The sequence below is a fragment of the Fundulus heteroclitus genome, chromosome 24 (assembly GCF_011125445.2).
Source record: "Fundulus heteroclitus isolate FHET01 chromosome 24, MU-UCD_Fhet_4.1, whole genome shotgun sequence".
Taxonomy (NCBI): domain Eukaryota; kingdom Metazoa; phylum Chordata; class Actinopteri; order Cyprinodontiformes; family Fundulidae; genus Fundulus; species Fundulus heteroclitus.
This window is the reverse complement of record NC_046384.1, coordinates 24347325-24372514: the sequence shown is the minus strand read 5'-3', so window position 1 is coordinate 24372514 and position 25190 is coordinate 24347325. Positions and strand designations below refer to the sequence as shown.

The window sequence follows — 25190 nt, the reverse complement described above, 5'->3', positions numbered from 1 at the left end:
CTATGAACTGTCTTTGTTTTTAGTTCCCCACATTAATTCAATCAGTCCGTACCATAGTAAGTTGGTATCTCTGTCCGAGTGTTTGCGCTGATGCATCTTGTTAACTCGGGTCAACCAAAACATGAGGGGAAAGTGGTCCGATCTTGTGCTGCATCTTTCATCATTGGAAAAGTCTTCCAGCACTTGCTTTGACTGCAAGAAGAGTGAAAAATAACAGCATGCATCAGGCGTCCAGACATACTGACTGTTGTGCTGTTCATGCATGGTTCATCGACTGAGAATGGCTGAATGTTGATTGTCTCATGTGTTGAGAGGATTGGATCTAGATACATGGAAGCACTTTGAAGGATACAGTAACTTTCTCCCAGTTTTGGCCTACAAACATGTCCTTATTAGAGATGCACCGACTTTGGTTTTTGCAAAGCTCCAATCTGCCAGATTGGGCCAAAATGGAATTTACAAATCATATTTGTGTTCGAAAACTAACACTTCATGCACCCTGAACACACCATTCCTTACGGCTGCACACGGTGGTGGCAGCATCATGCTGTGGGGATGTTTTTCTCTAGCAGGGAGGTCAGAGATGAGTTTGATGAAAAAAGTAGAAGATAGAGTAAGGAGGAGGACATATGTGTCATGTGGAGGAAAACATGGTTTCACTAAATCTTTAAAATAATTTTTCTTAAAATAAAATATGACAAAAAATATGCTCTTACTGGCTTGGAATTCACTTTTCATCTTCAAGCTGGCATTAAAGCTGGCTAACATTTAGGCATTTTATGTTGTATTAACTTCCACATGTAAGACCTGCTGGTGCTAGCTTAATTGAGCCATTTAGCTGTGATGAGTTCACTGACAAAAGATTTTAAAGTGCAAAGGATTACTGTCTCCAGTTGACTTTATGGTGCACCTCTAATGTTCGTTTCATCACTTGTCAGCAACGACCCGATGCTTTAGCATTGCTTTTCAGGATGAGCCTGAGACCAGTGTACTGGAGGAGAGTTACTGTATTATCTTTTCTAGTCTTTTAAAACGAGAAAGTGCTCCTCAAAACAGCCATGCGCACACTCTTAACAGCTTTGAATGTACTTTGGGCCCTCTCTCCTGTCTAGAAATCCTTTTCTGCGCGGGCGGTGTCGCGCTCCCACCAGCGAGCCGAGCACATCCTAAAGAACCTGCAGCAGGAGGAGGAAAAGCGGCGCCTAGGCCGCGAGGCCAGCATCATCACGGCCATCCCCGTGGCTCAGGAGGCTTGTTACGAGCCCACCTGCAGCCCTCCACCAGAGCAGGAAGAGGAAGGTGGGGCTTCCGGCACACAGCGAGCCGATTTAGCATGGGTTCTAATGGTGTCACTGTTCTTTGACAGTCTGTTGTTTTTTAACATTGATCCCGCCAGCAGAAGAAGTGGTGAACCTGGCATCCCGCCGTCTGTCCGTCAGCCCGTCCTGCGCCTCCAGTAACTCTCACAGGAACTACTCCTTCCGCCGTGGCTCGGTCTGGTCCGTCCGTTCAATGGCCAGTGCAGAAGGTATTAAACTAGAATAAAACCTTTTTTTTATTATCATTATTCAGCAGGGTTTGTTTGCAGTTCGCCATTGTATGGAATTTATTTTTACAGCTTTCCAGGTCTGGATAAGTTTGGAAAAAAACAATTAGGAATGTAATTTTTTATTTTATTTTACAAATTTATTTACTATCCTATTACTTAAATAATATGCCCTTCCTTCCTTCCTTCCTTCCTTCCTTCCTTCCTTCCTTCCTTCCTTCCTTCCTTCCTTCCTTCCTTCCTTCCTTCCTTCCTTCCTTCCTTCCTTCCTTCCTTCCTTCCTTCCTTCCTTCTATCCTTCCTTCCTTCCTTCCTTCCTTCTATCCTTCCTTCCTTCCATCCTTCCTTCCTTCCTTCCTTCCTTCCTTCCTTCTTCCTTCCACATGTACTTCCTTCCTTTCTTTGCGATTATGCTTGTTCATTGTTTAAGGCATGCACAATGTAGGATGCTGTGAATAAGAAATTTTTACTTTATTATATGTTCTCAAATCAACATTAAGGAATCAAAAAAAGCTGGATAGTTCCTTCCTTGTAATGCTTTTTTTTCTTGTGGCCTTTCTTTCCTTGTTTGTGTCCTTCTTTTGCACTTTCTTTTTTTCCCCTCATGTCCTGCCTCTATTTCTCCCTTTTTGCCTTTTATTCCTTCCTTGCCTCGTTCCTTTTTTCTTATTTTTTGTCACCAGCCTCCTGCCCTCCTTTATTGTGTCCTACTTCCCTTTCTCCTTTCTGCCTTTTCTTTCCTGTCTTCCCTTCCATCTCTGGTGCTCGCAGGTTTCATGTGTAAATTCTACCAATGTTGAAATATGTACAATAAATTATTCTGTTGAATTTTAAAATTAGCTTAAAGGCCTGAGGAACTCATTTTAACATTTAACAAAATGTTAAAATGTTTCTTAATCTACACTGATTTGTTGTTTCAAAGATGAAGAAAACACAACGGACCACACCCCTACCCACCACATGCTTCAGCCACCTCAAGCAGTCTTCCCAGCATGCATCTGTGCTGCAGTCTTACCAATAGTCCACCTCATGGAAGACGGAGAAGTCAGAGAGGATGGCGTGGCTGGTAGGTCCAAAAAACTGTAAATTGAGTATTATTCAATATTAAGTATAGTACTTTATGCTACAAACTATAGTCATACAATATCAGAGAGAACCATATGGGCCAGATCTTACCCAGAACCCAGGCCGTTTTTTCTGGCCACTTATATTTATGATTATCTTTAACAGCCTTCAGGGGTAATTTCATGGTCAGTCCAATGGTAGGATTTAAAGGATAAAACAGAATGACCATTTCTAAAACAGAAAAACGAAGAAGGAATATACATGTTTCTATCATCTTCAACAGATCTAGTAGATGTTTCATAGTTGCTGTCATTGAAAGAAGCTCTGTGATAAACTGATGGCACAACCATTCAGTCAATTGTCTTCACAATTTCTTCACTAATCACAAATTTCTCAGATTTTAACAAATGTCAAACACCACAGCCATTACTGCATAGCATACCAAATAAAAAGGCATGAAATGTGGAATCAACCTGAAAAGAAACAGGAAAAAAGCCTTCAACTTAGCTAACACTTATGGGGCCCTCTTGGATAGGAATTATGCTTAAAACGGAGTCACATATGTGAGTGTCTGTGGGTTCCAGAATGATTTGTCCATGAAGGTCTGATACAGAAGACCTCTGGGTCAAAATGGGACTCATGTGGGTTCTAAATTTGTCAAGAAATATCAACTAATTTTCAGCCATTTGAGACCCAGTCGGAATCTATATTAGGTGATTGGTTTTGCTGTGATATATTGCATTAGGACATGCCATTCCATTGACATGGAATGGGAACAACATGGGAACAACTCGGTTTCAGAAGTCAGGATACACCTCTGTAGATGATCAGTTTAAACCAAATCCAAATAGTCCACTTAGGGGAATCTCCCAATAATCAATCTAATTTCCTCTTAAAGCAAAACAGCTAAGAAAGTTGAGGCTGTTCTGTTTTCAAGCAGCCTTCTGAGTCCAGAGATTTTATTGACTCCATCATTTGTTCTTGCTGACCTCCAAAATGGCTGACGAATCCAGAATGGAAAAAGTTCATGTACTCAACAAGCTGGTTTAGTCATCTTGAAAGAGCCTCAGCTTAGAATATGATTGGCTCATCAAAACAACCATTACAATCTATGTTGTTACTTAGTTTGAGGCCAAAGGCACTGAGACCAGGATACAGAATGCCTCCTACAAAAACTGCCTAGTGAACGCAGATGTGAACGTCTGATTGGTTTATAATTTTACAAAATACAAAATGAATGCAACAAACAGCTCTTTCCCACAGACAACTCAACATCAAGCTTGTTTTGCACCATTATGTGCTTATGCTTATGTTCTTCTTTAAATACTTGACTGTTGACTCTCCTCCTAATATTTCCTGTTGTGTTACTATAGTGAGTGCTGTTGCCCAGCAGATCCTCTGGAACTGCCTTATTGAGGATCCCGCTCTGGTTCTCCGCCATTTCCTGGAAAAGCTCACCGTGAGCAACAGACAGGTTGGCAAGCTTTTTAAAAACACATGCTTATTATGATTAGGCATTTTAGAACCAGGAGAGTTTCTTCATGTTTAATGTTCATAAAATACGTGTAAACATTTATTTTCAAAGTGTTAGGCAATAAAACCCAACAAATTAATAAAACCTCAACACTCATGAGAGGGGAGGCACCCAAGACAGCACCCATCGTTATGGGATACTGTCATGGGCCCCCCGTCAGCTCCATATGACAAGGGGTGCTGTCATGGGTGCCGCCCACCTATTCTTCACTGCAGTTTAAATAATTTCTTAGGTACATTAAGTAAACAAAAACAGGTACAGCGTGATAGAGAGGACATCATGATACACAGCTGACTGACAGCTCACAGTAAAATATAGGGGAGGATGAGGGTTACATTTTAGCAGAGAACACAACTTTCTCCTTCAGAATTGCTGCCATCTTATTTGAAGGAAGTTAAACTCCAGCAAAGTGTGACAGGGCTCTGAAAAACAACAGTATAGAAAATTCATTTTAGAACCAGGAGAGTTTCTTCTTGTTTAATGGATTTACGTTTCACAAGCTGCATGTGCTGCTCTTTCACTCCAGGATGAGCTGATGTTCATGTTGAGGAAGCTGCTGCTAAACATTGGGGATCTGCCCGCTCAGACCTCTCATATCCTCTTTAACTACCTGGTGAAACATTTAATAATATCCAAATGGTTCTGTTTTTTATGTTAAAAAAAAGATTGTTCCTGAACCAGACTTCTGTTTCCAGGTGGGGCTCATCATGTACTTTGTGCGCACCCCTTGCGAGTGGGGAATGGACGCCATCTCGGCCACGCTGACCTTCCTGTGGGAGGTGGTCGGCTACGTGGAGGGCCTATTCTTTAAAGACCTAAAGCAGACCATGAAGAAGGAGCAGTGCGAGGTCAAACTGCTCGTCACTGCCTCTATGCCAGGTCAGCACCCTGACAGTTACAGTAATCCCATTTGTGATCCTTACAACATCTGCTCTGAGATAACATCGTCTGTGCTGTGGTCACATCAGGAACTAAAACGCTCGTGGTACATGGCCAGAACGAGTGTGACATCCCCACTCAGCTGCCGGTCCATGAAGACACCCAATTCGATGCCTTGCTGAAGGTAAAGACCAAACGCATTATATTTCCATGCAAGTTTGATGCTCACATGGGAATCACTCAAAGGGTATTTTGGAGTCAAGAAACCAGAATATCTACTTTCTTAGCTTGTGCTTCTGGTACAAGCATAGATGAAGACTCCAACGGCTGAAACAGATGTACAATGTGTCTCTTGAAGCTTTTTTTTTAGAGTAGACTAATCTCATTTAAACATATCCTCTTCTGTTTTGAGATATGATTTATTGAGTGCATGAAGCCACGTCTACTCATTTAGACAACAAGTAGATGTTACAAAAATACTGTTAAATCATTGGCTGCCAAAGCGTGGATGAGGTTAGACAAAATGACGACCACCTATGTTGAAAAAGTTCTTGCAACTTAGTTTCTTCCATCCTCTGTCTGTGGCGTTTAGCCAAGTTTACCCCCATAAAGTTCAAATCTGGGGTGAAAGTAGGATGGTATGGTCCGGAACTGCTTACCGCTAAAAGAATTATAGCTGCCAGCTATAAAGCCTTCATTCAGAAACAGTCATGGCCGCATGTTGGATCAGAAAACAGATGCAATCTAATGCAGTCTAAAACACCACAATCTGTTTATAAATTTTGTTTTTATTAATCCTGAATTGTTTCTGAACCATATGTGATGTATGTGTCTTTGCTTCAATGCTCTGAACTACTTCTCCTCTCCCCTCCCTTCCCTCCGAGAAAGGGGCTCTTACAGCGTCCAGCCTGCAAAACGTGTGCCATTACGTTTCATGTCCTTCCGCCCATAGCAAAATGTCCCAAGTGAAATCAATAGGAGAGTTAGTAGTTGTGTTTCGGCTATTTTCCTAAATCTTAACATAGACCGAGTGCTGCTTCAGTGGACATGCTGCGTTGCCTTACACTTGATTCACCTGCGCATAATTAAGTCCCACATAATTTAGGTGCATGCATTTAAGGGGCATTTTGAGGGATTTGTAACATTGGGAGATTCAGCCCAAACCCCTCATTCCTCCTCTTCCCTCTAAAGGAACCTTTACAGTCTTTATTTAGAAATATTTTCCCACTGTTTATTCCTCGTGCACCACCCACCAATGGAAAAAATAAATAAAAATTTGCCCACCTCAACATGGTAGAGTAAATTATGCTGGGACAAGACAATCCAATCCCAAATTACGTTTTTCTACTGTCACAATGAACCAGTGAGGCGCATAGCTTGAAAAACTGCGCTTACTCATAGAATCTGGGATTAAGATACTTAAAAAGGCACTATTTCCCATAGGCTTCTGCCTTTTAGACTATTAGTGGGTTGAAAACGAAGCAGAAAGTAATCATTCCGTCCGCTCGGACTACAAGCAAAACATCTGCTCGGAGAAATACTTCAAATCTTCGGCGTGCATAATTATGCGCACTAGAGAGCGCTGCGCAATACAGGAGATATAAGGTCTGGTCAGGGCGGAGACTGAGATGATAAACCTGTCGCTGTGTAAGGTGACGACAAAGGTTAGAAACTACAGTCTAAAAGTACATGGAGCAGAAAAGAGGAAACAAATCAGTAGCTGGATCATGCATAATGATGCAGCATGAACCTCTGTGTACTTCAAGTGTGGCAGCTGAGGGGATAATGTCGGCTTGATGAAAGTCAGCCACAAATGAGGTTATAGGCCTGGATTAATAAACTAACCTGTAGATTATTGATTCATTCCCTGGATGTGAATCTTATAATTCAGATTGTGCTTTTTATAATCAACTACAATATTTTCTTAAAGTCGGGGGTAAGGTGGGTTCTAAGAGAACATTTAAAAACAGAAAGTGAGTCTTCCTGCCTGATATATAAAGCTACTCCAGTCCATAGTTCCGGTGCAACGACAGAGAAAGTGCTGTTACTTTGTTTTTCTAACGACTAATAAAAACTGATCTGCCAACCTGAGCAAATTAGAGGAAGCATGCAGATGAATCAGATACGGGAATACAAGGCCATAAAGACATTTAAACACAAATACAATTATTTTAAAATCAATCCAAATGTGAACCAATGAATTGCTGCTAAACTGGAAAAATGTGTTCTTGGTTTCTGGTAGCAGCTACAAGAAGAGCAGCATCATATTGGAACAGCTGCAGTCAAGCCGCTAGAGTTTTGTTAAACCCAGATTAAAGTCCAGTGCAGTAATCTAAGTGAGCTTTAATTAAAGCATAGATTAAAATCTTTAGTCAGTTGTCTCTGTTTGAAAAAGCTGGACCGAACCACAGATTTTAACTGGGCGTCAAAATTAAGATTATTCTCAAGCATTACACCCAGGTCTGTAGCAGTCTGTCAGGTACCGACTTTAAGGTCCCAGGTAAACACTGATGTTAGAGACAGCAATGGGCCCAAACAATTCAGTCTCTTTATTGTTCTGGTGTAAGACATTTGTTGGCATCCCTGATTTCTGCAATGAATTCGAGAAGTTTATTTTGCAGAGCAAGTGTCATAAAAGTCTGACTGTCTTCTGCCTTAAAAAAGAAGACTAAACCAAATTTTCTTATAACTGACCCGAATGGAACGGGGTAATGAGAGAAGAGGAAGGGGCCAAGAATGGAGCCTTGAGTCACTCGGCATGGGTGGGACTCTTTAATGAAGTAAAATTAAAAAACAGTTTTCCATTCTTAAAAACACTGCAGTTTAGTGTGTCCTGTCTATCTAATGGATGATGATTTTGACACGCTGCCTTGGTTTATTGGAATGACCCAGAAGGTTCTCCGTCATGCTTGTGGCTCTAACATATATTAGAAGAGAAAAAGGTTCTGATTAATATTTTGTTTTTCCTTGAATTTACAGATGTTCACATGAACAGAGAAGGTAGTTTCTCCTTCCCCTTGGCCTGTATCCTCTTCATAATGATTAAACCTGCCATTTGTGGGCAGTGCTAATCCAAGTTCCACCTTTGAGACACACAAAATAACACTAAAAATGGGCGCAAATATTTGCAACTATAGTGAACCACACTGCATGTTAAATAACCATATTTACATCCACTTCTAGCAGTATTTGACCACTTTGCACTGAAACGGCCACACATGTCAGTAATAGTACCGGCAAGAATTTAAAACTACTTTCACCCCTGGTTCAAACTGAATCCTTAACGTGATGAAAAGTCTGCCTTCTTTAAGAATGGGGGGGGTGAATAACTTTTTCCAGTGGATTAGTTAAAAGAGAGTGACCCAGAAAGGATATTTGTGTTATCTGTCTTCCTCTTACCAGGAGTGCCTTGAATTTTTCAACATCCCTGAAGCCAGATCAGCGCACTACTTCCTGATGGACAAAAGATGGAACCTCATCCACTACAACAAGGTAGAACTCAGATGACCGTTTGTAGTGTTGGTCTTGAAAGTGCACAAAACGGGACAAATTGTTAATTTTTTTGGAAATGCTTTTGACCTTTTCATCTTAGAATCTTAACATTGATCTGGCCCCTTATTTTGTACAGATTGCATCCTCTTGTTGCTCAAAAAGCATAAAAGTTATATCAATAGAACTTTTATCTATTTATCTATATTTATGAACAGATTTTAAATTTGCTACTTTGTCAGTCATTAAATGTCAATAAACATTTCTGTCACCAAAAAATATGGTATAACTGTATCCCTGTTTTAAATGATTGGAGAGAATAAAATGCCAAAGATGAAGTTTTTCACTTTGTCCCTTGTAATAATTTGATGTTACTTTAAATATATTTAACAAATGAATCACTATTTGTCATGTTCTTAAACAAAATAGGCAACAAATATTTAAAAGAAACAATAAAAGTAGTAGAAAAAATTTTTTGACCCCAATTTGAACAGTCATGAAGAAAATAGAGTTAAAACAGTTTGACCATGTCTTTATTGCTGGTGAGAAAAAGCAGCTTCTCCAAATGTTATTTGGCAGGAACATTTGACTTTATGTCAATGTCTCCGTCTGCTTCCCTCAGACGTATGTCAGGGACATCTACCCATTCCGGAGGTCAGTTTCTCCTCAGCTCAACCTAGTCCACATGTTGCCTGAGAAAGGACAGGAGCTGATCCAGAAACAGGTAACGGTTTTTTTAATCTGAATCGTCTTAAATGGCAAAAGTTGATCCTAACATGATGAAAAAAATCTCATACCCACCTGTTCAGGTGTTCACCCGTAAACTGGAGGAGGTTGGTCGGGTCCTCTTCCTGATATCTCTTACCCAACACATGCCAGCCGTGCACAAGCAGTCCCATGTCTCCCTGCTGCAAGAAGACCTGCTGCGACTTCCCTCCTTCCCTCGAACTGCCATTGATGCAGAGTTCTCCCTCTTCAACGAGCCACAAGGTGAACTAGGCACCGGTTCAATCATTACGCAGGCGAACAGCAGAGCTTATTACGGGGTCGTCACCACTATGTCCGCCCTCCTGCAGGGAAGGAGTTGTTCGGCCTGGACACCCTCCACAAGGTGCTGTGGATCAAGCTGCTGGAGGAAATGTTCCTGGGCATGCCCAGCGAGTACCCCTGGGGGGACGAGATGATGCTGTTCCTCAACGTCTTCAACGGAGCGCTGCTGCTTCACCCGGAGGACAGCTCCCTCCTCAGGCAGTACACCGCCACCGCCATTAACACGGCCGTCCACTTCAACCACCTCTTCTCGCTGAGCGGATACCAGTGGATCCTCCCCACAATGCTCCAGGTGTGAAGCCGGCAGCCGACAAATAATAGTCTTTATTGGCCTGATGTTGAAAGGAGTGGACCGGAAGTTAGGGACCATGACACAGAGAGCTAGTGGAATGGTTTAGATCAAAGCATATTTGTTTATTAGGATGGCCTAGTCAAAGTTTAGAAGAGTGAACTTTCATCCGTCAGACTGCCGTCCATTGATTTTCTTCCTAATCTGCTGAAATTCCTAGTTTTGGGATGTTATAACTTTGCAACCTTATGTCGAGAAAGCCAATATCTCTGCCTGGTGATGGTATAGAAAATGAATGGCCTCTTCGATCTGCCGGTTCAGGTCTACGCGGACTACGAGAGCAACCCTTTGCTGCGACAGGGAATCGAGTTTTGCTGCCGGCAGTTCTACATCCTTCACCGGAAGCCCTTCATCCTCCAGCTGTTTGCCAGCGTCGCTCCTCTGCTCGAATTCACCGTAAGGCCCTCATAGACCACGCAGACCTTCAGATAAGTTTCACCCCTGTGATTTGTGCCAGTTTTAATGTTTTTAAGTGTTCTCCCAGACGAGCACCAGCACCGGTTTATCAAAGGGAGTGTCGGCCCAGTGTCTGTTCGATCTGCTGGTGTCTTTGGAGGGGGAAACCCAGGACGCTCTGGATGCTCTGGAGCTGGTCAAGGCAGAGAAACCACTCCGCTCTCTGGGTAAACTCACACTTTGACAAAGGGAAGAGTTTTCATCCAATTAAGGCAGAAAAGGGTTTAAGCAGTGTTACCCAGTGTTACAAGTATTGTCCTGTCCGCCTTTACATCAAATGAGCCCAAAACCAGCCACAGCCTGGAAATAGTCTGAAATATGACTTTGGTATTTTCTGAGTCTTGGTAATCAGGTAAAATAAGAATATGCCAATATTCTTTCAATGTTGTATCCTTCCTCGTGTACTTCCTATCGTATCATCCTTGTGTCCTTCGTTTTCACCTCCTTTCCTTTTTTGTGTAATTTCTATCCTTCCTTTGATTCTGTCGTTCCTTCCTGCTTCCTTTATTTATGGCCCACCCATTGTATAAATATGTGAATTAGAAGGGAACTTTATTATTTCATGTTTTCAAACGAACATAAAGGAATAAAACATGCTGGACAGTTGATGCTAAAAGAATCGGGAGTCTTTATATGAAAACTACTGGCCAAGTGTTCACAAAATACTTTTGCTTTTCATCGAGTTCCCTACAGGTTTTTTTTTTCCCCTCACAGACTTTTGCTACGGCAATGAAGACTTAGCCTTCTCCATCAGTGAGGCCATCAAGTTGTGTGTAACTGTTGTCGCCTACGCGCCTGAATCCTTCAGGAGGTAGACAAGAACCCTCCGAACTTTCTTCTTTGTTGACGACCTTAATTCTACAGCAAACAGGTCCTGATGCAGGTCTCTCATTAGTCTTCAGATGCTGATGGTGCTGGAAGCTTTGGTTCCGTGCTTCCTTCAGAAGCTCAAGAGCAACACGGCAACAATGGAGTCCGCGTCTGCCGCCAGGGACGAGATAGCGGCCATCGCTGCGATGGCCACATCCCTGCAGGCTCTCCTCTACAGCTCTGAGACCCTCACCAGGTCTGGTTTCCAGCAGTACAAAGCTCTGGGTGTTTTTGGTCTTTTCTTTCAATGCTTGTCATTTCCATCTACAGACCAATGACCGCCCCACAGATGTCGCGCTGTGATCAGGGCCACAAGGGAGGCACCACAGCCAACCACGCTATGTCCGGAGGCGTCAACACCAGGTGAGAGTGGACTTTGTATTCCTTAAAATAGTTCCCAAAAGGACAATAGAAAAAACACTAAATAAAGGTATTGGTTTACAGGGATAATCTCCACCTACTGGAGGAGGGTCAGGGCATGCCAAGAGAGGAGCTGGACGAGCGCCTCGCCAGGGAGGAGTTCCGCCGGCCGCGAGAGTCCCTGTTAAACATCTGCACAGAGTTTTATAAACACTGCGGACCTCGACTCAAGATTCTGCAGAACATCGCTGGAGAGCCTCGGGTCACTGCTCTGGAGCTACTGGACATCAAATCCCACATGAGGTAGAAATACTTCCAGTGCCTAGCAAGAGTATTCATGCACCTTGAACAAACTTTATGTGAAACCCTTAGTCTCAGCCTGAAGCCAGCTGCTCTGTAAAGGCCTCAGAGGTTTGAACATTAGAGAATACAGCATCTTGAAAACTACCTGTTAGAGCCAGCAAAAGACTTGAGACTGGGGTGGACGATCACCTTCCAACATGACAGCCCTGGACAAGTCTGGACTTTGACTGGGCCATTGTAATACAAGAATATGCTTTGATCTAAACCATGATCTGCCTGTTTAGGGTCAATATCTTGCTGCATCATTCAGGGTTTTATTCCAGGACTTCGGACCACTGTGGAAAAAGCATCTCCACAGGATGATTCAGCCACCAACATAAATCACTGTGGGGACGGCACTACTGTTTTGTTATTTCTTTTCGATAAGGATGCCTTCTAAATATTTTTAACATCAACTTTCTTGTGGATGAAATTCTGGAAACTAGGAAACCCCTGATTGTAATTGATGGTACTAAATTTTATTAAGGGTATTAGCAAGGCAAGGCACTGCCAAATTGACTTTTTGTTTCCCTTCTACTTCACAGTTAAGTAGTTTGTATTGATCTATAAATTTACATCCTCCAAAAGGTTAAATTTTTTTTGAAAATTCTACTGATGACGGATCTTTTGTCTTTATTTGCTTTTGTTCTTCTCCCTCAGACTGGCAGAGATCGCCCATGCTTTACTCAAGCTTGCACCCTACGACACCCTGACCATGGAGAGCCGAGGCCTGCGGCGCTACATCATGGAGATGCTCCCCATCACCGACTGGTCATCTGAGGCTGTGCGCCCCGCCCTCATCCTCATCCTCAAGAGGCTGGACCGCATGTTCAACAAGATCCACAAGATGCCCACGCTCAGGTGCGCTCGCCCACAGGCACTGTGCACCAGGTCTGTTGAAAATACGACTCCTTTTTCTGCCGCCGCTGTGTAGTGCTGTGACGATAATGCCGTGGTGTGTGCAGTAGATAGACGGCTTCTCGGCGCTGTCGTCCATCGAGCTGTCTTTGTGGGTGCTGTACCGTAAGTGGCTGCTTCTGGTGTGTTTCTGTGCAGGCTGAGTGTGAGGCGTTCAGGTGTGTAACAACTTGTTGGCTAACAGTGGACGCAGTGGCAGTGTTCCTTCTTAGCAGAGGGGTGTTATGTCACTCTGGGAAGATAACACATATTTTCATTTAAACAGAACAGTGGCTTGACTAAAGACTGATTGAAGTATTTTTGTTTTTTACATTTTACACAAGAAACAAGTAATTTATTGTGATTTTTGCATGCAATTTCACCTAGATATATACATACAAATTGATATTCTGACGCTGTGGTGAATATCTGAGTAAAAACCCAACAGAGCAATGAAAGCAGAGAACAAGTGGTTGCAATAGACATTGAACTCTAACTACTGATGAGAAATAATTTGGTAATCCTAACTGACATTAATAGTTTGGTCTGATTTAATGTTAGAGAGTGAGAAAAAACATGAGTATGTCTTTTTAAACCGTGTATGTATATAACTGGATTCCACACAGTTCATGTCTGGATCTAGTGTCTTTCATATCTCAAGACAACCAAGCAACAGGACATGGCTCAAAAATCCTTGGTCTACAGTACTGCCTCTCCACTGGCCTGTGTTCAGGATCCATGGTAACCAACAGTTTCCCTGGCCAATAACTAGTTGTAGTCTCCAATACATTCATTACAGCTTTGTTTTTTAACTCAATCCCCGCTTCATCAGGGCATAAATTTTGTCTTCTGGACAGAAAGATGTTACCCTTAATCCTACTGTCCCAACGTTGTTGATTCAGATATGTTGCTATGGAGACTATGATACATAACAACACTTCAGTTGCTTACTTGGAGCATTCAGTGCAACTCTAGTGTCTGTCATGATCCATACCTGTTTCTATTCATCGTAGTTGTATTTAAGTTTGTGTTTTCTGTTCCTTCATCATTTGGTCATTTGTTGTCGTCCTGGATTCCTGAGCCCCCTTACTGTCTTGTGAATTTCTGTTAAATCATATCCATCCAACATGCATCTGTTGATGTCCTGTTGGTGTTTAAGACCTTCATTACCACAAACCAGGACAGTTGCTGTGTTTCCACTAAAAATGTCCACAAAACTTTGTCAACATTGTGATTATGTTGAAAAAACATGGTATCTCAGTTGTTGTATTTCCATTAAATAGGAAATGTAATAGAAAAATCACGTGAATAAGTTTGTTCACGCAATAACTAATTAAAAAACATGGCCCTTCATACTTGGTAGTGGCTACTTATGAAACGTTGTGGGGAAAATCTAGACGGCAATTTTACAGAAGAACAATGGATTGAACACTTCCTGTTGTCTTCTTCGTCTAACATCTGGTTGTCGACTCATGTAATGCAAGAAAAACAAAATTCCATTGCAGTTTTGTGAAATACACCAATTTCAATACGGCCCAAAAAACAGTCCATCCTAGCGCAAAAACTTTACATCAAAAAGTGGGAGTTTTTCAAAATAGCTGCGTCTCCATTAAGCTGATTAGGTTTCCTTAATTACAATTTGCGCAATTTGACACGAGTACCCTACTGCAATGACAGGGTGCCGCCATTTTTACAATCGACGCCGGATATTCACACCAGACGTCTAGTGCTGCAAGTCGCTCATGAAAGGTTTTTTTGTTTTTATGTGTGATAATTTGACTGTAATACATGTTGTCTATGCCTTGAAAATCCCCCCACCACCACCCCCATCCCAAAAACAAATCACTCCAAAAATTACCAGTCTCAACTGTTGCAAGTCAGTCCTAACAGGAAGTTAAAGAAGTCGTAATGAATCCACTGGCCTATGGTTTAGGTTTCTCGTCCACCAGCTCTCAGGGGAAGGGATAAACAGCAGGTATTAAATTAGGTTTAGGTATTATATCCACTGACCTTAGGTTTAGGTCTTCTTACCTTTCTCTCGGTTTCTGCGTATTATACGGTTCAAAACGTCTAGTGTGAACTTCCAAAATTGATTGTGAAAATGCCAGCACCCCGTGCGCGCAGTAAGGTACCTCTCCAATTTGATAATCAATGGAAACACTGCTGTGGTCGCCTTCCAAAGCGAGGACAGTCTTTCATCTTCACAGACCAACAAAGAAAGCCCCTCTCCAAAGCCCAAACTGTTAAACCACAGTGATAAGAAATATGTTTGTAGGAGTCAAAGTGAGGATTTCAAATATCAAGAACATGGAGCAGGTTTGCACGGTGGTAGCAGCGTCTTCCTCTAGGTCTGTCTGGCTGTGAGCGATGGTGGTGGATTGCATAATGTGAATGGAATAATGCTTCCAAAATTCTGCAGCTTCACCTCAGATTAGCAGAGGGATGGTTGAACTTAATGTACTATTTAAAAAAGGAATGGCAGCAAGTTGACCTATAAGAATAATAATCCACAACTTTTCATTTTTGGCTGCCTCTAAAAGTTTAGGTCTTGATTACTGGAGACAAACTTAAGAAAGAGGAGGAAATCTAATTAAAAGCACAAGCGTATATGATAAAAGAAGAGCTCAGAGGGAACACTGATCTGAGATGTGTATTTACATACCATAGCTGTCACTGTTTTTGAGCTTTGCTAAATTTGATGTCCCTGTCTACACATGTTTTTTTAAACTAAGATATCAAAAAAAATTTGGAGAGTAATTAATGCAGTGGTAAGTGATCAAATGCTTTGTTTAACAGCTTTAATTTGATATTTTCATTTCAATTAAAAAAAAAAAAAAACATTAAACGTGTTTAATGTTTCACTTTCTCGCACTCTTTTTGTGTCATTTGGTGGAACTACGTGATTTTCCAGGAGACAAGTGGAATGGGAGGCGGCCAGCAATCTGATTGAGGGAATTTGTCTGACCCTGCAGCGCCAGCCAATCATCTCCTTCCTCCCACACCTACGCTCACTGATCAATGTCTGCGTGAACCTGGTATGAAAGTAGAACGGGTCACAAACCTGTTATTCACAAGAACACAACTTTTTTTTTGTGACTACAAAAATTTTGATACCAAAAAAACAAACAAAAATATTATCCTGGAGGAACAGTACTGCATTTTAATATATTCATGATTAACTATTATTTGAAAGCCAGATGAAATACATTTTACATGTATCAACCTGATACATGTCAAAGTAGCTGAAACATGGATAGATTCAACTGTGACAATTACAACAACTTACCATGAATGATAGGAGGATATTAGTACTTTTTAACACCTTGTCAAAGATACAAGAAGTAGTGCTTTTTGTTGAGTGTCACTACAGCAAATTGGCAGATTAAGCTACTATCTAAAGCACTCCACGCCAAATTAATACAAAAGATCTGGTAAGGATGGCACATGAAGGCTTTAGACCTAACTGCCTATTTTGAATTAGTGGTCGTCCAAGTTATTTTGGGTTTCCAGTGGCAGAAAAGCAGTGTACATATGGTCAATTAACACCATACAGGGCAGCCAATTTGTCTACTTATTTTATAGTGTTGATAATGGGTGTTTTTTTTTGCTTTGCCACCAAGCAGTAAACATTACTAGGTTCATAACAAACTTCATCTAGTGTTCAAACATCTTCATGCCATCTGATCCATTTGATTAAAATTAGCATTATTTTTTATTTATTTACAATAAAATGATAATCATTATCTTATTGTCATTGCAACATGCATTCCAGTGAAAGTTGTTTTCTCAATTTAACTCATCCCCTTGGGGAGCAGTTGGCTGGCACTGTGGGAGTTGAGCCCAGAGCACAAGTGCAATGCTCTACCCACTAGGCCACCACTTTTTACATCTCACCCAGGGCATGTACGTTTCTTTAGTTCAGAGAGAGAGAGAGAGAGAGAGAGAGAGAAAGGGGGAGGGAGGGAGGGGGAGTAAAGGGAGATAGATGCGCTGTGTCTCTGGCATTATACGTTTAGTGGGGCACAGAAACTCAACACCTATTAGCAACGACAACATTTTTTTTTGTAATGCATACAACCTGCCTTTGATCAATTTTAAATAAAACAGATAAATGAGCATAAATCAACACACTAGAAAATCCATTTGCTATAAGCTAAATTTAATTAAATTTTATACATTAAATTACAAATAAAGGCTCACTCATATTGTTCTGTTTATTGAACAGAAAAGATTCACATCAAACCTTCAATGAGCTAGCAAGGATAACCAACACTAGATTAATATTTGCTTTTAGTTTCCATTTTGCTATGTATGTATTTTGTTTATATTTTCCTACATTTTATTCCAACAGTTTTATTACTTGCGTTTATTCTGTTTTTATTTTCCAATGTTTTAATCATGTAAAGCACTTTGCATTGACTTGTACTAAAATGTGCTATATAAATAAATTTGCCTTGCCTTGCCCAGATTGTTGCACACTATCCAGCAGAACGTAAATGTAACGTGTGCATTTCCAGCATTTTGATTGGACGATCCGAGCTTGGGGCCAGAGGATTTGTGCCCCACGGCTGTCTACTGAGAGCGTGTTGGGCATGCGCACTGCGATTTCAGATGTTCGTTATTTAAACAAGTGTTGGGAGGTTGCCCCCAATATCAAGGCGCCTCAAGAGGATTTAGCCTACTGAGCCTGTCAGTTTTCTGGCAGACTTAGCTATATAGAGACAAATGTTTATAACATAATTTTATTGGTTAGGGAATCGGTCTTTTTTACAATATTGCTTTATATAGAACAATCAAGTCCCACTGATTATTGTGAACATAGACCTCCACTGGTGAAGCCAGGCCCACTGGCCCCAAATGCAGAGCTGCCACATATTCACATATTTTTATACGTGAATATGTGTACATATACATATGTATATGTATATATATATATATATATATATATATATATATATATATATATATATATGTACAATCATTCAGTTGTAGGGTTGGGAATTGATAAGATTTTCACGATTCTGATTCCCTTATCAATTCTGTGAAACGATTTGATTCCTTATCGATTCTCTTATTGATTCCAATTTGGGGAAATTTTTTTTAACCTCTTAAACAAAGATAGACATGGTATTAAGCAATTAAATTTAACGTAATACTAATTTAACATTTTAGAGACATAAAAAGACAACAAATAAACATTAAAGTACGGTTTATAGGTTGGGTTCTGCAATGTTATAAGATGAGTATAAAACTCATCTTTAGAACCAATCTCTGATCAAAATGGTGATCTGCACCGCCTAATCTACTTTCAGCATTTATCATCAGTTATTGCAGGCGTAAACTGCAGAAAATACAGGCAGAGCGGCTCCTTCTGCCTTTACTCTGCTGCTGTCAGGATGAGCTGCAGTGCGTTATGAGGCGGGGGGATATTTCAGCGTCACTTAGTTTAGAGCCCAAACAGACTTCACTTTCAGAAACAAGCCCAAAAAACTGCAACCCCACAACTCATGAAATTTACAAGCGACTTTAGAAAAAATAAGACCAAAGTCACATAAAATCAGTGGGCTTCGCAACAGTGAGCATTCTGTCTAAGTGTGTCGTATCACTCTGCCCCTCTGGTCGGGTAAACAAATGTCCAGGCAAATTCTACATCATAAAAAAAGAAAATCTACCGGAAAGTCTCGCTCTCATGTCATCTTGAAGACATTCTTCTTCGAAATGTTGGCTACAGACGACGTTTTTTCTCTCTTGCCAGAACACGATGGCAAGTTGGCTATCCAACAAAAGAGCCCGTGGTGGATCATGAATCTGAAAGGTGAAAAAAACGAATGTGTTTTTCACTTTTACCCGATGTATTGGAACATCCAACGGCCATGCACGTGAGCATTGTTGCTTCAACAATAGCTTTCGCGAATTTCAATGGTGAAGTCCTCTGGAAATCCGAAATAATTGTTGTTGTAGAGCGCAGTGCCGTACCCGCAACATTATGTCACAGGATGTGATGTAATGTCACATCCTGTGTCCATATTTAGGCAAAAACGTGCTTGCGTAAAAAACAAGACGTAAGTCGTGCTGCCCGGCTCTGGTGCTGCCTGGAATCGATAAGAGAATTGTTAAGCGTACTGCCAAACGGTGCCATGGAATTGGAACACACGGAACCAGTTCTGAACAGGAACCGGTTTTCGATTCTCATCCCTATTCAGTTGTAAGAATATTGGTTAAATCAAAATTACCAAAAAAAATATTTTATTAAAAAAATAGAAAGGGTTGAACCAGATTTCCTGTCAAAGAAAGGTGTAAATGTACATGGCTACTTTTGTCACCAGGTGATGGGTGTGGTCGGTCCCTCCAGCGTGGCAGATGGGCTGCCCCTCCTCCACCTCAGCCCATACCTCTCTCCTCCACTTCCTTTCAGTACGGCCGTCGTCCGGCTGGTTGCTCTGCAGATTCAAGTGCGGCAAACTTATTACAAATTCACTTAAGCCATTAAAAAAAGAAAACTTGTCCATATACTAGATTCCATCTTTCCCTTCCTCTCAGGCCTTGAAAGACGACTTCCCTCTCAGTCATGTGATCTCGCCTTTCACCAATCAGGAGAGGCGAGAGGGGATGCTTCTCAATCTGCTCATCCCTTTTGTTCTTACAGTGGGTTCTGGAAGCAAAGGTGAGAACAACAGGCCTCTGCTACTAAAATCAGTCTTTGTTGCACTGTTAGTTAATGTACATTTTCATCCTTCTTCAGATAGCCCCCACCTTGAGCAGCCAGAGATCTTTCTGCTCCTTCAGACTGTCATCAACATCCTGCTGCCTCCTCGGATCATCTCTACCTCCCGCACCAAAAACTTCATGTTGGATGCGTCGCCGGCTCACTGCTCTACGCCCGGAGACACAGGAAAGGATCTGCGTAGGGAGGGATTAGCAGAGTCCACCAGCCAGGCTGCATATCTTGGTGCGAATAAAGATGCGGAAGCAATTTGGATTTATTTTAAAGCTGTCGCTTTGGCTTATCTGGCTCTACTTCCCGCAGCTCTGAAGGTGGTGCTGGTTTGCTTTGAACGTTCGCTGGGAAACCAGTGGTATCGTCTGAGTCTGCAAGTTAAAGAGATGGCTCTGAGGAAGGTGGGTGGCTTGGCTTTCTGGGACTTCATCGACTTCATTGTGCGGACCCGCATCCCCATCTTTGTCCTTCTGAGACCCTTTATACAATGCAAGGTAAATAGCCTACCAATGTAACTTTATCCGTGAAGCCATCAATTTTTTAGATTCACTTAGTACTTCTTGCGCACAGGGGTGTGATGGTTATCTTCATCAGCCAATAGGCGAGAGGCACGTCTTTTCCAACAAGTTGCCAATTCTTTATGTGTTTTATAGTTACTGACCCAACCAGCTGACTCCCAGGAGGAGATTACAGCACGCCACCACATCGCTGACCAGCTGGAGCGGCGCTTCATCCCAAGACCTCTCTGCAAGAGCTCACTCTTTGCCGAGTTCAATAATGAACTAAAGATCCTCAAAGAGGCTGTCCACAGTGGCTCAGGTCAGATCCTTTAACTGTGACATGTTTCTTCTGTAACAATCTACAAATGTGGTCTATTTAGCTTTCATTTGTTCTCCATTCCAACAGCATACCAGGGAAAGACGTCAATCAGCACAGTTGGCACCTCTACGTCAGCCTACCGGCTCAGTTTGGCCACCATGTCGCGCTCCAATACGGGCACTGGCACGGTTTGGGAACAGGATAGCCAGCCGTCACGCCAACCATCCCAGGACACGCTCAGCCGCACTGACGAGGATGACGAAGAGAGTCAGAAACACTATTTTCAATTAGGGATGGGCCTTCATCGTATTTAACATTACACTTTTCTGTCCTGAAGTTGGCTTAATTGTGACAATGATAAATTCAACCATCCAAAAACTGATTCTATGGTTGGAATTGTTGTTTTTACAATTTTCTACACTTCGGTATCATGAGAACATCAATAAATTCAAAAAATGTTTACTGTGTAAAGTTAAGCGCTAACAATCTCACTTCTTTATGTAACTCATTTCCTAAAGAATTCTACACAAACAATAGTACTTTTTAAGAGCAATAGTTGTGTTTTTGTGGGGGCTTTGATTGCTGTGACATTTAGTTTGACACATTGTTTTTAACTTACTCTCCTACATTCCTGTTGCTATAGATGACTCGATGAGTATTCCCAGCGTTGTGAGTGAGCATGAGGCTTTCCTGCCCAGGGTAATGTCACAGCGCCGTTTCTCCAGCCACGCCACCGGCTCTGCGACTTTGCCGCCTGAGAATCCCCGCACCACCATGCTGCCCAGCCAAAGGTAGTGTGCCAGTGCACCCACAAGCAGTAAAACACACTGCAGACAAAAGAGTTGACATTTGAAATTCAAAGGTTTTTAAGGTTATGGCTAGCTTAATTACTTAAATTGAAATGGAATGTTTCTTTAGATACAGATACATTTAATCTCAATAGAAAAAAGATCAAGCGTCTGGACTTTAAAACACTGAAGGAACACTGAACAGTAAAGTTAATGTTTTGTCATCAAAGTTCGTTATCCAGTTTTGGAGTCATAAATCTAAATTGGATAAAAGCTCGTCAAGACATTCTTGTAAAATGTCAAAAAGTTAGTGCTAGCATGGTAAGTTTTGACGTTAGCATAATAACGCTAATGTTTAGCATTAACCACACTGTTCACTCACGACACGGATGTATACGATATTTTTTAGTTATTATTTTTTATCTTTCAACCAGTATCTAATGTGGTCTACAGATATTATTTGCAATGTTTGCATCTCATTGCACATTGTAGTATTTAAGAAATGTTCCTAAATGAAGATTTAAGATGTGATAACTTGACGTTTAATATCAGCGGGCTCCTGTTGATATAGTGCTACATTATTTATTTTAAAACTTGTGTCCAATGTGGTCACCTGTCAGTTTAGTAGAATTATGCTAAATACATTTTATTTTAGATTAGTGATTTATTTACAAAAGTTTCTGTCTTAGCAAGCTAATGGTCCACAACAACAGTTTTTTAGAAAATGAATTGTTCCCGAATTGTGATTATTGGTAAATACTGTGCTCTGTTTTTATGAACAGTAATGTTACACTTACAGTTTTGTTTTTGATTTTAGTCATTCTTACATATTTCCGTTTTAACATACTTTAATCTCAAAGATAACCTGAGTTACAAAATGCAGTTTTCAAATGGAGGGAAAAAGCAAGACAAACTATCCCTGTATGTAAAAGATATTGCTTTCGTTTTTAGAATTTGTACTCGAATATGTTTGATTAACATTAAGAGTTTGGAAGATCTAAGAATATCAAGATGTAGAACTTAAATCTAAAATGGCAAAGTGCAGACCCTTGAGGAACATCAAAAGTGGATTATCTGTGAAAATTGATGACTTGTTGCATTGTATTCTAATTTTTAAATCCAGGTAATCTATAAAAATAACTGTTGTGTATTTTTTTTAATCCAATTTAGGAAAAGGTTTTAAATCCTACTGCCACAGTTTCCTTTTAAGTGTTTCTAATCTTGGCATTGAGACTATATATAAATTACTATTTTATAGCACTTTACCAAGCCATGAATATAATGTAGCCTCTGATCATTATGTTAGAATATAGGGAAAATCTTTGTTGAAATTATTTAAATTGATTAGAGTATCTCTGTTTCCATTGCAACTTCAGGTTTTGTTTATGGAGCATGCAGGATTTTAACCCAATCATATCCCACAACCACAGTCATATATTTCTGTGTATATATCTGTTGACTTAAAATCTTTAAATTCAGCTGCTCCTTAATTTTTATCTAGGCAAGATTTTAAAAGCCTCGTTCAGCTTTGGTTGCTTTGAGAGCAAACGCCCCAGCATTACATCCAGAGAACAAAGGGGCTCAGGGTGGTGATGGATCTCAACTACACTCCCTAAACTCCCACTCTCCCCCTTCCCTCCGCCCCCCCTTTTTACAGTGAGCCAAATGTGCTAGATGAGTCCCAGGGCCTTCTGCAGGAGGGTAACCTCTCTAGGTACAGTGGCCCAATCTTTGTGTGTGTCCCATTGGTGCATTCTTTGCATCTGTCCGCCACTGAGAGGGGGCATGGCCTCGGGACGGCCTCCTCTGCTGGCCGTTGATCACTCATCCACATCCAGTCAAATCGCCTTGGCCCACGTCACACCCCTCTCACAACTCTATTCTCCTGTCTCCTATTCTTTTTGTGTGGGTCCAGCGTTCCTTGTTTCTCCCCCTCACCCCCACCCCTTTGAGCTCCACACTGACCCTCATCTTCTCAGCTCATCTGCTGTGCTATCCTAACCAGGCCTTCCCTCCTCCTCCCTAAAGTACAGAGGGCCCCCTCCTGGGGTCCAGGAGCCCTGTTCCTCCTGTTAGCTGTGGGTCTTTCCAGTCGATGTGCCATCACAATAAGTCAGCCTTTCTTCCATCGGTGCCATGGTGTTTTCATACTGTTTACGTGTCTATCAGGCTTCTTGCTGATCAAATTGGGCGTCCTGTTGTGGATACCAATCTGTAGGGGCAGAGGGGGAACTGGGGTGGCAACAGCTCGATAACACTTTTGTGCAACTTCTATAAAGAAAAAACAACTGACCAGAAAATCTCATCCGACAAATTCATTTTTATAGAATGCGTAATGTAAAATTTGTTGCTGCTCCAGCCCCTACTACCCCCCGTTGTGTTTTTTGGTGTCTAAAGCGTAGCAGCACTTGTTTATTTTCCTGCGCTGTGGTTTGGTGTTCTGTAGCATACTGTGTGTGTTGTGATGAGTAGTTTAGCAGCAGCATCTTGTTGTAATCAAAGGTGGGTTCAGTGAGCGAACATTGATGAGACTGAACTGTCTTTTTGGTTCCTGCACATTGATGTATTTTTGTGTGTTTCCCGCATCTGTGTGTGTGTGTGGGTGGATGTAACTGTACGTGTGCGGCGATCGAATTGTCTAAACCAGGGTTGCAAGCGTGCAAAGTGAACCTGGCCAGCAGAACCTTCTAATCCAACCTCCATTAGGAAGGAAGCGTGGACTAAGACAGGTATGGGCATCCCTTCTATTGGGCTAACTGTGGGAGGAGATGTGTGCAGAGTTATAACCATGAAGTGTGAGGGGGGGGAAAGCCTTCAACCTACATCAAGAAGTGACATAGTTTAAACCTGGAATTTTTTTCCCTGCAAAATTATTTATTTTTGTTTCTATTATTTTTTTGCTACAAATTTTGGAACCGGAATTCTGCCATAAATATCACAGCATACACTTTATGGTGTGTACATGCATACTTTATGCTTCGTTTAAGATGCCAGACACTTTTTATGTGCTTTCTTATCAATGATGCACGAGTAAAGAAGAATCTACGGTGTATTGAAGCAGAATGGCTCCTTTTTGGGGCTTGGCATCCTCAGATAAGTTGAATATTACAATAGATATTTATGGGAGTTAGCATTAGCTTTCTAATTTGTTGTGTTAGCATGCTAACAAGAAAGTTTATCATGGTCTTGCTCTCTTTGCTATTGCTTTTTACTTAAAAACTAGGGATGCACATTGTATCAACAGTGACATAGAAAACGGTCAATTTTAGTCTATCTTTAACATATTGCCACTGGCCCGATAAGTAAAACTGGGCCAATATTAATAACCAATGTTTAATATCTTCTTGCATGTTTCAGGGAGGGGAGTGGGTTGGCTATGTGGTGTTTGTTTGGACATGTGACAGTGATGCACCGCAGCATTGTGCGTTGCTCAGCTGAAGCAGAGAAGCAATGTTAATGTTGTGGTCATTTTGTCTGTGTCGAAAGGGAAAGGAACTATACATAATAATCAGCCATTATAGCAATATTAATATTGAATATGGATGTTGGCCCACATTTTTATATCACTGCATCCCTATTTAACCAAATTCTGAGATTTTCTACATTTTATTTAGAGTTATAATTTTAGCTCCTCTAAGTCTGAAGTCATGGACCTCAAATAGCTTGGTGGACAGACATCTCTGTCCATCTCTCATAGACAGAGATGTCCATGAGAGACATTGCGGACTTTGTCTGTAATGCAGACAAAGTCGCATCACAGAGGCTTTGTATGCTGTAATGAGAATGCTACTCTGATCTGTTGTAGTGAAGACAGAGCTTAGTCAGATATCAAAGCTTTTTATTTACCGGTCTGTCCGACCCTCACCTATGGTCATGGGGTATGGATTATGACCAAAAGAACAAGATGTTGAATACAAGTGGCTAAAATAAGCTTCCTCCGGAGGGTGGCCGCGCTTAATCTTAGAGATAGTGTGAGAAGCTCTGTTATCCGGGGTGAGCTCAAAGTAGAGCTGCTGCTTTTCCCCATC

General features: G+C 41.3%; 1 protein-coding gene across 3 annotated transcripts in view; it reads left to right on the top strand.

Annotated features, from left to right (window-relative positions):
- Positions 1–25190, top strand: part of LOC105931049 (unc-80 homolog, NALCN channel complex subunit) — a 66983-nt gene that overhangs the window by 36829 nt on the left and 4964 nt on the right. For 2 of the 3 annotated variants that reach the window (XM_021320011.2, XM_012869539.3), the window contains 28 exons: positions 1113–1299; positions 1397–1528; positions 2469–2612; positions 3985–4085; positions 4672–4758; positions 4841–5024; positions 5114–5208; positions 8427–8516; positions 9136–9237; positions 9323–9503; positions 9590–9855; positions 10174–10308; positions 10397–10535; positions 11083–11179; positions 11264–11434; positions 11509–11601; positions 11683–11901; positions 12601–12831; positions 15749–15872; positions 19164–19289; positions 19378–19501; positions 19580–19786; positions 19865–20049; positions 20209–20374; positions 20462–20641; positions 21018–21165; positions 22820–22876; positions 23810–23891. In XM_021320011.2, coding sequence (XP_021175686.2) covers positions 1113–1299; positions 1397–1528; positions 2469–2612; positions 3985–4085; positions 4672–4758; positions 4841–5024; positions 5114–5208; positions 8427–8516; positions 9136–9237; positions 9323–9503; positions 9590–9855; positions 10174–10308; positions 10397–10535; positions 11083–11179; positions 11264–11434; positions 11509–11601; positions 11683–11901; positions 12601–12831; positions 15749–15872; positions 19164–19289; positions 19378–19501; positions 19580–19786; positions 19865–20049; positions 20209–20374; positions 20462–20641; positions 21018–21165; positions 22820–22876; positions 23810–23891 — 4053 coding nt within the window. The remainder of the gene's footprint in view (positions 1–1112; positions 1300–1396; positions 1529–2468; positions 2613–3984; positions 4086–4671; positions 4759–4840; positions 5025–5113; positions 5209–8426; positions 8517–9135; positions 9238–9322; positions 9504–9589; positions 9856–10173; positions 10309–10396; positions 10536–11082; positions 11180–11263; positions 11435–11508; positions 11602–11682; positions 11902–12600; positions 12832–15748; positions 15873–19163; positions 19290–19377; positions 19502–19579; positions 19787–19864; positions 20050–20208; positions 20375–20461; positions 20642–21017; positions 21166–22819; positions 22877–23809; positions 23892–25190) is intronic. The other variant, XM_021320012.2, reaches the window with a different exon arrangement.